Source organism: Hemitrygon akajei, chromosome 13 (assembly GCF_048418815.1).
Source record: "Hemitrygon akajei chromosome 13, sHemAka1.3, whole genome shotgun sequence".
In the NCBI taxonomy this organism is placed as follows: Eukaryota; Metazoa; Chordata; class Chondrichthyes; order Myliobatiformes; family Dasyatidae; genus Hemitrygon; species Hemitrygon akajei.
This window is the reverse complement of record NC_133136.1, coordinates 888,939-901,653: the sequence shown is the minus strand read 5'-3', so window position 1 is coordinate 901,653 and position 12,715 is coordinate 888,939. Positions and strand designations below refer to the sequence as shown.

Here is a 12,715-nt window from a genome sequence, read left to right as displayed (position 1 = left end):
CCTCAGGTACCAACTCGTAACCTCGGAGAATGGCCTCCTTTACTTGAGCATAATTTCCGTCCCTTTCTGGGGGCAGCGCGGCATATACCCGCTGTGCCTTCCCTCGTAACACACTTTGTAACAACGCCACCCACTGCCCTCTGGGCCACTTTTGATTCCTTGCCACCTTCTCAAAAATCAAGAAATAACTATCAACATCCGTCTCCTCGAACGGGGGGGACCAACCTCAATGCCCGGCTAACATCAAACCCCTCCTCTCTCTCTTCCCCTTGATCTCTTCGCTCTTGCTTTCGCCTGTTCAGCTCCAATTCATGGCTCCTTTGTTTCTCTTTCTCTTCTGCTTCTATTTCTAGCTGCTTTAGCTGGAGCTCACGATCCCGTCCTATCTCTAATTCCTTTAGTTTGAACACATGCTCTCTTTCCACAGCCCTTTCCTTCGCGGCTCTCTCGGCATCTTTTTCCCTCTCAGCTCTCTCCTACGTCTAGCTGCTTTACTTTAAGCTCATGGTCCAGCCTTGCTTTCTCCAACTCTACCTGATCTGTCCCACTCGCTAATCTCCTTTCGGGAATATTTTCCAAATCCTCAGCTGCAAACACCTTCTTCCCAACGTAATGCTGTTGTATGACCCTTCGCACTTCCTGCTTTTTCATTGCTGGCTTCACCGCTGTGAGGTCTAATGCCTGCGCCAAATTTACCAAGTCTGATTTTGTAGCCTTCCTTAGCGCCTCTACCGTCGGGTTTCTCCTAAATTCCTCCACATCCATCTTTGCTGGTTTCCCGTCTGGCTACCTGCGTAACCAGATTTAAGTTTGGACTTACAGCCAGATTCACTGACCCTCCCGTTTGGTTTCAGATCCGGGACGAGCACCCCACTTGTTACGAAAACCCCGTAACCAGGTAACTTACCAGCAAAGATAGATGGATCAGCTGAGTCGGATGCTACTATTTTCAAACGTTTTATTCAACAAGGGCACAAACGTATGGTTAATACAAAACATTCAGATCATACACGTCGTCAAAACTCAATCTAAAACACCGGTGTAACCATAATCAATCAGAAATAAGCTCTACAGTTGTCTAGGGGGTAATACTGAGTCCAACAGAAGTATAAAGAGTCACTCAGAAGTTTGCAGGCTTTTTCCTTTCTGGGAACCCGCTGGGGTTTTTACGTTGTAGAGAGAAAGAGATGATTTAGAAAAGATGCACACTTGCCCGTCGTCTTGGCAGAGCAAATCCTTGGAATCAGGGGAGCAGACTTCCCCGTTGTTATTTAAAAGCAGTCTTTCGTTGGTTTTAGCCACAGATTCAAATTCGGAATCTAACTCACGTGGCTTCCTTCAAAATGGCGTCCCGCTCCCACGGGAATCGATCTCGTGTCTCCTGGGTGCGTCTGAGGGTCCTCCCCTCAGACCCGCCTTTATACTTCTTCACGGGATCGCAGGTGTCAATCAAGTTGCAGGTAATGCGATCTCTCTCTCAACCAGCCCACTTTGCCCGAGGGCTTTTCACGTGGTCTCCATGAGACAATAGTCAAAGTCACCTTTATTCTGCTTCTTGGGAGAACGTGGTCTTCCGCACGTCTCTCTCTCTTGGGTCAGTTGACCCCCCTTAACTAGAGTTCTTGCGATTTTCACAAAGGAGGGGGCCAACGGCATAACACAGCCAACCAGAAAACATCCCTTTTTAAACCACATCTTTAACAATCAACTTCAACATACACCTGGCCACTGAGGTCAGACTAACTAGTCTATAACTTTCTTTCTTCTGTCTCTCCCTTCTTGAAGAACGGAGTGACATTTGCAATTTTCTAGTCTTTCGGAACCAATCCAGAATCTAGTGATCCTTGAAATATAATTACTAATTCCTCCACAATCTCTTCAGCCACATCTTTCAGAACCCTGGTCCAGAAGACTTTTCTATCTTCAGACCTTTCAGTTTCCCCAAGAACCTGCTCCTTAGACAACAGACAATAGACAACAGGTGCAGAAGTAGACCATTCGGCCCTTCGAGCCTGCACCGCCATTTTGAGATCATGGCTGATCATCTACTATCAATACCCGGTTACTGCCTTGTCCCCATATCCCTTGATTCCCCTATCCAACAAGATACCTATCTAGCTCCTTCTTGAAAGCTTCCAGAGAATTGGCCTCCACTACCTTCCGAGGCAGTGCATTCCAGACCCCCACAACTCTCTGGGAGAAGAAGTTTTTCCTTAACTCTGTCCTAAATGACCTACCCCTTATTCTCAAACCATGCCCTCTGGTACTGGACTCTCCCAACATCTGGAACATATTTCCTGCCTCTATCTTGTCCAATCCCTTAATAATCTTATATGTTTCAATCAGATCCCCTCTCAATCTCCTTAATTCCAGCGTGTACAAGCCCAGTCTCTCTAACCTCTCTGCGTAAGACAGTCCAGACATCCCAGGAATTAACCTCGTGAATCTACTCTGCACTTCCTCTACAGCCAGGATGTCCTTCCTTAACCCTGGAGACCAAAACTGTACACAATACTCCAGGTGTGGTCTCACCAGGGCTCTGTACAAATGCAAGAGGATTTCCTTGCTCTTGTACTCAATTCCCTTTGTAATAAAGGCCAACATTCCATTAGCCTTCTTCACTGCCTGCTGCACTTGCTCATTCACATTCAGTGACTGATGAACAAGGACTCCTAGATCTTTTTGTATTTCTCCCTTACCTAACTCTACACCGTTCAGATAATAATCTGCCTTCCTGTTCTTACTCCCAAAGTGGATAACCTCACACTTATTCACATTAAACATCATCTGTTAAGTATCTGCCCACTCACCCAGCCTTTAGTATTACTTAGTAATGGTAACTTCACACACTTCATGACCCGACACCTGGAACTTCCACCATAGTGCTAGTGTTTTCCACAGTGAAGACTGATGCAAAATACTGACTCAGTTCATTCGCTATTTCCTTGCCCCCCATTACTACTTCTTCAGCATTGTTTTCCGGTGGTCCAGTATCCACTCTCTCCTCTCTTTCACCTTTATGTATCTGAAGAAACGTTAGGTATCCTCTTTAATATTATTGGCTAGCTTGCTTTTGTATTCTATTTTTAACTCCTTAATGATTTTTTTTAGTTGCTTTCTGTTGGAATTTGAAAGCTTCCCAATCCTCTGTTAATCCTCTAATAAAGCACTAATTTTTGCTCTATTATATGCCACTCCTTGGCTTTTATGTTGGCTTTGACTTCTGTTGTTAGCCTCGTTGTGTCATCGTTCCTTTAGAATACATCTTACTCTTAGGGATACGTATATATATATATATATATATACACACACACACTGTGGCTTCAAAATTGCTTCCAGAAATTCCAGCCATTGCAGCTCAGTCGTCATCCCTGCCAGTGTTCTTTTTCAAGCAATTCTGGCCAACTCCCCTCTCATGCCTCTAATTCCCTTTACCAGTGTAATACTGATAATTCTGACTTTAGCCTTTCCTTCTCAAAATTCATGGTGAATTTGATCATATTATGATTATTTGCCCCCAAGGATTCTTTTGCCTTAAGCTCTTTAATCAATTCCAGATTATTGCATAACACCCAATTCCGAATATCTGATCCCCAAGTGGGCTCAACCACGAGCTGCTCTAAAAAGCCATCTCGTATGCATTTTAGAAGTTGCCACTCTTGGAATCCCTGCACCAACCTGATATTCCCAAGCTACCTGCGTATTGAAATCCTCCATGACTATTGTAACATTGACCTTTTGGCTTGCATTTTCTATCTCCCACTGTAATTTGTAGACAACATCGTTGCTACTGGGGGTCTGTATATAACTCCCATCAGGGTCTCTTTACCCTCGCAGTTCCTTAGCTCTATCCACAATAATTCGACACCATCCAACCCTATGTCAGCTCTTTCTAATGATTTGATTTGATTTAATCTTTCTACCTGGCTCTCTAAAATCTCTCTTCAGGACCTCCTCACCTTGTCTACCTATGACATTGTTGCTCACCCTCACCCTTGAAAATGCCATGGACCCAATCAAAGACATCCCTGATCCTGGGACCAGGGAGACAATATACCATCCAGGTGTCTGTATCATGTCCACAGAACCTCGTCTCTGGTCCTCTGACTAAGGAATCTCCTATCAACACTGCAGTCCTCTTCACCTCTCTGTTCTTCTGAGTCACAGCACTTGACTCGGTTACCGTCACTCCCCCCCCCCCCCCCCCCCCCACACCCCTGTAGGTTGTCCCACTCAATAGTATCTAAAGTTGTATACTTATTATTGCGGAAATGGTGACAAGTGTACTCTGCACTGGCTGTGCATTTCCCTTCTTTCTCCTGATAGTCACCCAGTTACCTATCTCCTGCAACCTTGTAGTGACTACCTCCCTGTAACTTCTGTCTATCATCTCCTCATTCTTCTATATGAGTCGAAGGTCATCAAGCTGGAGCTTCAGTTTTTTAATGCTTTCTCTGAGGAGCTGCAACTTGGTGCACTTGGTACAGATGTGTTTATCTGGGAGGCTGCAGGTCTCCTAGATTTCCCACAGTACAAAACACTACCTGGAGCCAGACTAATTTACTCTGTCTTAACAGATTTGGAATGAACAAATACGGTTAGAGAGAGCAAGAAACTTACAAGAGAACCTACCTCACCCAAACCAAATCTCGATTAAGCCTAAAATACAAATAAGAAAAAATCCGCAGATGCTGGCAATCCAAGTATAGACAATGTTTCAGGCCAAGGCCCTTCATCAGGAGTTAATGGTCTCAGTCTGAAACGGCGACTAAACACTTTTCTGACGGATACTGACTGGCCTGCTGAGTTCCTCCAGCGTTTGTGCGTGTTGCTTGCCTAAGCCTGATGAGCCAAAGCCACTCTCAACACTGGCTCATTCCAAACAGAAGGCTGTTACACTTGCACTTGATTTTTTCTTGTTGATCCTTTCTAATGAATCCTCTTGCTGATCACTCACTCCTGAAATCAGAAAAACTGCTGGGAAACTGCATTCAAAATCTCAGTTACTGCCCTGATTAAAAAGTAGCTCATTTCACACATCTTGATAATCCAACAGGTCTAGATTATCAAGAGCAGAAGGTTAATTTAGGAGAGGGTAAATTTTCTGAGGTAGCAGTGTGGTTCGAAGATGGGTGTTGTTTTAAATGAATACCTCTCGCCTGTATTTATTTTGGAGAATATCATCGAACCTACTCGATTCAGGAAAAATTCAAATTCAGATTTATCACATGTGAATCAAAACACAGTCAAATGTATCATTTGTGTTAACTACCAGCACATTCAATCGTGTGCTGTGGGAAGCCCGCATGTGTTGCCATTGAACACATTCTTTACATTCACAGTCCAGGCTGGGAAAAGTATGTGCATCCTTGTATTTCATAACTGGTAGAATTTCCTTTTGCAGCAATAACCTCCACCAAACATTTCCTGTAGCTGCAGATCAGACTTGGATAATGATAAGGAGGAATTTTAGACCATTCCTCTATACAAAACTGTTTCAGTTCATCAATATTTCTGGGATACTTAGTCCTCTTTAGGTCATGCCACTGCACCTCAATAGGGTTAAGGTCTAGAATAGGACTTGGCCACTCTGAAACATTATTTTTCTTCTTTTTGAAACCATTCTGAAGTTAATTTAGTCTTGTGTTTCAGATCATTTTCTTCTTGCATCATCCAACTTCTATTAAGCTTCAGTTGTCACCCTGACATTTTCCTCTAAAATGTCTTGATACAATTTTGAATTCATTGTTCCCTCAACAATTGCAAGCTGTCCAGGCCCTGGGACAGCAAAGCAGCCTCAAACTATGATGCTCCTTCCACCATGCTTCATTTGGGATGAGGTTTTCATATTAATCTGCAATGCCTTTTTCCCTCTAAACATAGCAGTGCACATTTCTACCAGAAAGCTCTACTTTTGTCTCATCAGTCCAGGTGAACATTGCAGTCCATTACAGAACATTGTCCAGGTACTTTTTTTGCAAACTTGAGACATGCAGTACTGTTTTGTTTTTGGAGAACAGGGGTTTTCTCCATGGTGTCCTTCCAGAAACACCATTCTTGTTCAGCCTTTTTCTTATAGTGGACACATGAACAATGACTTTAGCAAGTTCTAGAGATTTCTGCAGGTCTTTTACTATTACCCTTGGATTCTTTTTCACCTCCTTCAGTATTGCACGTTGTGTTCTTGGTGTGATCTTTGCAGGCCTCTCTCTCCTAGGGAGAGTAGCAACAGTACTGAATTTCTTCCATTTGTAGACAATTTCTCTTACTGTGGGCTGATGAACACGCTGGTCTTTAGAAATATTTTTGTACCCTTTTCCAGCTTCATGCATTTCTACAAGTCTTCTTCTAAGGTCCTCTGAAAGTTGCTTTGATCGACGCATGGTGCCCTTAGACAGATCTTTCTTGAGAAGAGCAGGCTCTGTCAGTAACCTGATTTTGTGTGTTTTTTATAGCGCAGGGTATCTCTACAAACCACACCTCCAATCTCATCTCATTGATTGGAACACCTGACTCCAAACAGCTTTTGTAGAAGGCATTACCTCAGAAGTTCACATTTTATTTGAACATACAAACATTTGTAGATTGATGAGAAGTAGTACAATTGTTTGCGTGTTATTAGTTTATACAGATTGTGCTTATCCATTATTGTAACTTAGAAGAAGATCAGACCACGTTATGAGTAATTAATGCAGAAAACCAGGTTCACAAACCTCCTTTGTTTCTAGTCCTGATGAAAGGTCTTGGCCCGAAAAGTCAACTTTCCATGTATGCTGCTTTGGATTTCCAGCGTCTGGAGAATCTCTTCTGTTTTTGATGCAGTATGCAATTGGAATTTTCCCTCTTTAATTCCCTTTCCAACTTCTTTTTCAATTTCCTTTCCATTACAGTTGGTCAGATGTAACTCATCATTCCATTAGTTCACTCAGATGTAACCCATTGTTCCATTATAGTTTGGCCAGACATAATTCATCGTTCCATTACAGTTTGGTCAGTTGTAACCCATCATTCCATTACAGTTTGGTCAGAAGTAACCCATCGTTCCATTACATTTTGTTCATAGTCGGTTCGACTTCCCTTTAGCTAGATTCCTTGCCATTCAATGAAGTTGGTCCTTATTAAATTTTATAATTTTAGATTACTCCTTTTGTTTTTCCACTAAATCACACCAAGTACTATAGACTCTGTTCCTAAACTACTTTTTGTTTGGCATGGATCAGCTCACTTGACAGAACCAAGTCCTATCATGCCTCCTTCCTCTTCAGACTGGTGTCATGCAGTTGTCTCTGCTTTGTCATTCACTCTCTAAAACCATTCCTTTTGTGTTTCAGAAAAATCAATTTTAACAATTTTTCCACATACCCACGTTCTTTCAATTGGCTTTCACCAGCCACTTTTCCAGCCTTCTTCCTTATGTACGTGGCACCATGTGAATTCTCTAAGGCATCGACATCCACTTTGAAAGACATAGCTTCCAGTGAAGGCAAGTGCTTGCTAAGTCTGGACAGAAACATTCAGGAAATGTAAGTGTAATCGTTAAATGGACCTTTTTAAACTTTCATATTTCTCAATTTATCAGTGCACTGACAGGTACATATATTGGCAAGAAGGGTATGGACCTTGTGCAGGAAAAAGTTACTTGTGTAAATGGGCAAAAAGGTCAGCATGGATGTGATGTGCTGAAGACCAGAACATAAAACCATAAGACAAAGGAGCAGGATATTGAGTATGCTCCGCCATTCCATCATGGCTGATTTATTATCCCTCTCAGCCCCATTCTCCAGCCTTCTCCATGTAACCTTTAACATCCTTTCTAATCAAGAACCTATCAACCTCCACTTTAAATATATCCAATGACTTGGCCTCCATAACTATCTGTGGCAATGAATTCCATGGAGTCGCAAGGCTGTGGGACTGGATGGCATCCCAGGGCGAGTACTCAGGATGCGTGTGGCACACCTGGCGGGTGTGTTTACAAACATCTTTAATCTCTCCTTCTCCCATTGTAGAGTGCCATCCCTGCTTCAAAACATCCACCATTGTCCCTGTACCTAAAAAGACCAAGGTAACATGTCTGAACGACTGACGTCCTGTTACACTCACCTCAATAAGACTATAAGATACAGAAGCAGAAGTAGGCCAATCGGCCCATCAAGTCTGCTCCGCCATTCAATCATGGGCTGATCCAATTCTTCCAGTCATCTCCACTCCTCTGCCTTCTCCCCATATCCTTTGATGCCCTGGCTAATCAAGAACCTATCTAAATCTGTCTTAAATGCACCCAATGACTTGGTCTCCACAGCCGCTAGAGGCAACAAATTCCACAGATTTACCATCCTCTGACTAAAGTAATTTCTCCACATCTCTGTTCTAAGTGGCCATCCTTCAATCCTTTAGTTGTGCCCTCTTGTCCTAGAATCCCCTACCATGGGAAATAACAGCCATATCTAATCTGTTCAGGCCTTTTAACATTTGGAATGTTGCTATGAGATCCCCCCCTCATTCTCCTGAACTCCAGGGAATACAGCCCAAGAGCTGCCAGACGTTCCTCATACGGTAACCCTTTCATTCCTGGAATCATTCTTGTGAATCTTCTCTGAACCCTCTCCAATGTCAGTATATCCTTTCTAAAATAAGGAGCCCAAAACTGCACACAATACTCCAAGTGTGGTCTCACAAATGACTTATAGAGCCTCAACATCACATCCCTGCTCTTATATTCTATATCTCTAGAAATGAATGCCAACATTGCATTCACCTCTTCACCACTGACTCAGCCTGAAGGTTAACCTTTAGGGTATCCTGCATGAGGACTCCCAAGTCCCTTTGCATCTCTGCATTTTGAATTCTCTCCCCATCTAAATAATGGTCTGCCCATTCTCTCCCCATCTAAATATACAGCAAATGCTTTGAAAGTCTGGTCAAGGACTACATCTGCAGCATGCTGCCACTCCCACTGGACCTCCTACAATTCGCCTGCCGACCCAAACGCTTGACAGACGACGCAATAGCACACCATCTTTACACATCTGGAAAAGAGGAATGCTTATGTGAGAATGCTGTTCTTGGAGTACAGTTCATCATTCAATACCATAGTTCCCTCCAGGCTTGACAAGAAGCTCAGACACCTCAGATTTGGATCCTGGACTTCCTGTCAGTTCAACAGCAGGTGGTAAGAGTGGGCTCCCTCAGCTCTGCCCCTTTGACCGTCAACACAGGTGCCCCTCAGGGCTATGTACTAAGCCCCTTCCTTTACTCTCTGTGTACCCATTACTGTGTTGCCGCCTACAGCTCCAATCTAATTAAATTTGTTGACGACACTACACTAATCTCAAATAATAATGAGGCAGCCTACAGAGGAATTCATCACCTTGACACAGTGATGTCAAGAAACAACCTCTCCCTCAACCTCGCAAAAACAAAGGAACTGGTTGTGGACTACAGGAGGAATGGAGACGGGCTAACCCCTATTGACATCAATGGACCTGGGGTTGAGAGGGTGAACAGCTTTAAGTTCCTCAGCATAAACTTCACCAAGGATCTCACGTGGTCTGTACATACCGGCTGTGTGGTGAAAAAGGCACACAGCGCCTCTTTCACCTCAGATATAGAAATATAGAAAACCTACAGCAAAATACAGCCCCTTCAGCCCACAATGCAATGCCGAACATGTACATACTTTAGAAATTACCTAGCGTTACCCATAGCACTCTATTTTCCTAAGCTCCATGTACCTATCCAGGAGTCGCTTACAAGGGGTGACTGATAAGTTCATGGCCCAAGGTAGAAGGAGTCAATTTTAGAAAACCTAGCACATTTATTTTTCAACATAGTCCTCTCCTACATTTACACACTTAGTCCAGTGGTCATGGAGCATACGGATCTTAGATTTCCAGAAATTGTCCACATCATGGGTGATTGATAAGTTCGTGGCCTAAGGTAGAAGGAGATGAGTTATACAGCTCTCATTACATGCACACGCAGTTCAACTCAGTTACTCAGACCACATCTCTGTTATGCTAATCCCAGCATACAGACTGCTCGTCAGGTGCTCCAGACCAGTTTTGAAGCAGGTGAAAACCTGGCCAGCAGGAGCCATCTCTGCTCTTCAAGACTGCTTTGAGCACACTGACTGGCACATGTTTAGGAAGGCTGCAACTGATGGCAACTCCACCAACTTAGAGGAGTACATGGCATCAGTGACTAGCTACATCATCAAGTGCATTGATGATGTCACTGTATCCAAGACCATCACTACATGCTCCAACCAAAAGCCATGGATGACCGCGGAGGTGCGTGCGCTGCTGAGGACCCAAGACTCCGCCTTCAGAGGAGGTGACAAGGCAGCCCTAACAACAGTGAGGGCCAAACTGTCCCGGGCCATCAGAGAGGCAAAGCGTACACACACCTAGCGAATCCACAGCCACTTCCAGGATAGCGGTGACACGTGGCGCATGTGGAAGGGCATTCAGGACATCAACAACTATAGGACAACATTACCTGCCTGTGTTGGTGATGCCTCCCTCCCAGATGCACTGAACAACTTCTACACTGGTTTTGAGGCGAAAAATGACGTGGTGGCAAGGAAGACCACCCCTCCTCCCAACAACCAGGTAATGTGTCTTACCGTGGCTGATGTGAGGAAAATTCAATGCAGGGTCAACCCACGGAAGGCTGCTGGACCAGACAATTTTCCTGGCAGTAAACACAAAGTACACTGCAGATGCTGTGGTCAAATCAACATGTACAAACAAGCTGGATGAACTCAGCAAGTCGGGCAGCATCCGCTGATTCCTGGCAGAGTGATTAGAGGATGTACAGACCAGCTAGCAGATGTTCTCACTGACATTTTTAATATCTCCCTGACCAGTGCCGTCGTTCCAATGTGCTTCAAGGCCACCACCATTGTCCCTGTGCTGTATGTTTGTATGTTCCTGTCAGGGTTAAAGGCAAAATGAATAAGAATAAGGAACCTTTGTTCTCGAGGGATATTGGAACTCTGATAAAGAAGAAGAGAGAGATGCATAACATGTATAGGCAACAGGAGGAAATAAGATGCTTGAGGAGTATAAAAAGAGCAAGAAAATACTTAAGAAAGAATCAGGAGGGCTAAACGAAGTCATGAGGTTGCTTTGGCAATCAGGATGAAGGACAATCCTAAGAGCTTCTACAGGTATGTTAAGAGCAAAAGGAAGATCAGAGTGGTCGGCTATGTATGGAACTAAAAGAAATGGGAGAGATATTAAATGAGTTTTTTGCATCTGTATTTACTAAGGAAACTGGAATGGAGTCTATGGAAACAAGGCAAACAAGTAGGGAGGTCATGGAACTTATACAGATTAAAGAGGAGGAGGTGCTTGCTGCCTTGAGGCAAATCAGACTAGATAAATCCCCAGGACCTGACAGGGTATTCCCTCTGACCTTGAAGGAGACTAGTGTTGAAATTGCAGGGGCCCTGGCAGAAATATTTAAAACGTCGATATCCACGGGTCGGGTGCCGGAGGATTGGAGGATAGCTCATATAGTTCCGTTGTTTAAAAAAGGCTCAAAAAGTAAGCCGGGAAATTATAGGCCGGTAAGTTTGACATCGGTAGTAGGTAAATTATTGGAAGGAATACTAACAGATAGGATCTACAAATATTTGGATAGACAGGGACTTATTAGGGACAGTCAACATGGCTTTGTGTGTGGTAGATCATGTTTAACCAATCTATTAGAGTTTTTCGAGGAGGTTACCAGGAAAGTGGATGACGGGAAGGCAGTGGACGTTGTCTACATGGACTTCAGTAAGGCCTTTGACAAGGTCCTGCATGGGAGGTTCGTTAGGAAGATTCAGTCACTAGGTATACATGGTGATAGTAAATTGGATTAGACATTGGCTCAATGGAAGAAGCCAGAGAGTGGAAGTGGAGGATTGCTACTCTAGGTGGAGGCCTGTGACTAGTGATGTGCCACAGGGATCAGTGCTGGGTCCATTGTTATTTGTCATCTATATCAATGATCTGGATGATAATGTGGTAAATTGGATCAGCAAGTTTGCCGATGATACAAAGATTGGAGGTGTAGTGGACAGTGAGGAAGGTTTTCAAAGCTTGCAGAGGGATTTGGACCAGTTGGAGGAATGAGCTGAAAAATGGCAGATGGAGTTTAATGTGGACAAGTGTGAGGTATTGCACTTCTGAAGGTCAAACCAAGGTAGAACATACAAGGTAAATGGTAGGACACTGAGGAGTGCAGTACACAGATACATAATTCTCTAAAAGTGGCGTCACAAGTAGATAGGGTCGTAAAGAGAGATTTTGGTACATTGGCCTTTATAAATCAAAGTATTGAGTATAAGAGTTAGAATGTAATGGTGAGGTTGTATAAGACATTGGTGAGACCATTGTGTATGTGTGCAGTTTTGATCACCTAATTACAGGAAGGATATTAATAAGGTTGAAAGATTGCAGAGAAGGTTTACAAGGATGTTGCTGGGACTTGAGAAACTGAGTTACAGAGAAAGGTTGAATAGGTTAGGACTTTATTCCCTATGAGGGGTGATTTGATAGAGGTGTATACAATAATGATGGGTATAGATAGAGTGAATGCAAGCAGGCTTTTTCCACTGAGGCTAGGGGAGAAAAAACCAGAGGTCATGGGTTAAAGGTGAAGGGGGAAAAGTTTAAAGGGAACATTAGGGGGGGGGGGCTTCTTCACGCAGAGAGTGGTGGGA

The 12,715-nt window shown here is 43.6% G+C and overlaps 1 protein-coding gene across 2 annotated transcripts in view; it reads right to left on the bottom strand.

Moving 5' to 3' along the window:
• Positions 1–12,715, bottom strand: part of srp72 (signal recognition particle 72) — a 236,200-nt gene that overhangs the window by 25,693 nt on the left and 197,792 nt on the right. For both annotated transcript variants that reach the window (XM_073064014.1, XM_073064015.1), the window contains one exon: positions 7,363–7,500. In XM_073064014.1, the coding sequence (XP_072920115.1) occupies positions 7,363–7,500 (138 nt within the window). The remainder of the gene's footprint in view (positions 1–7,362; positions 7,501–12,715) is intronic.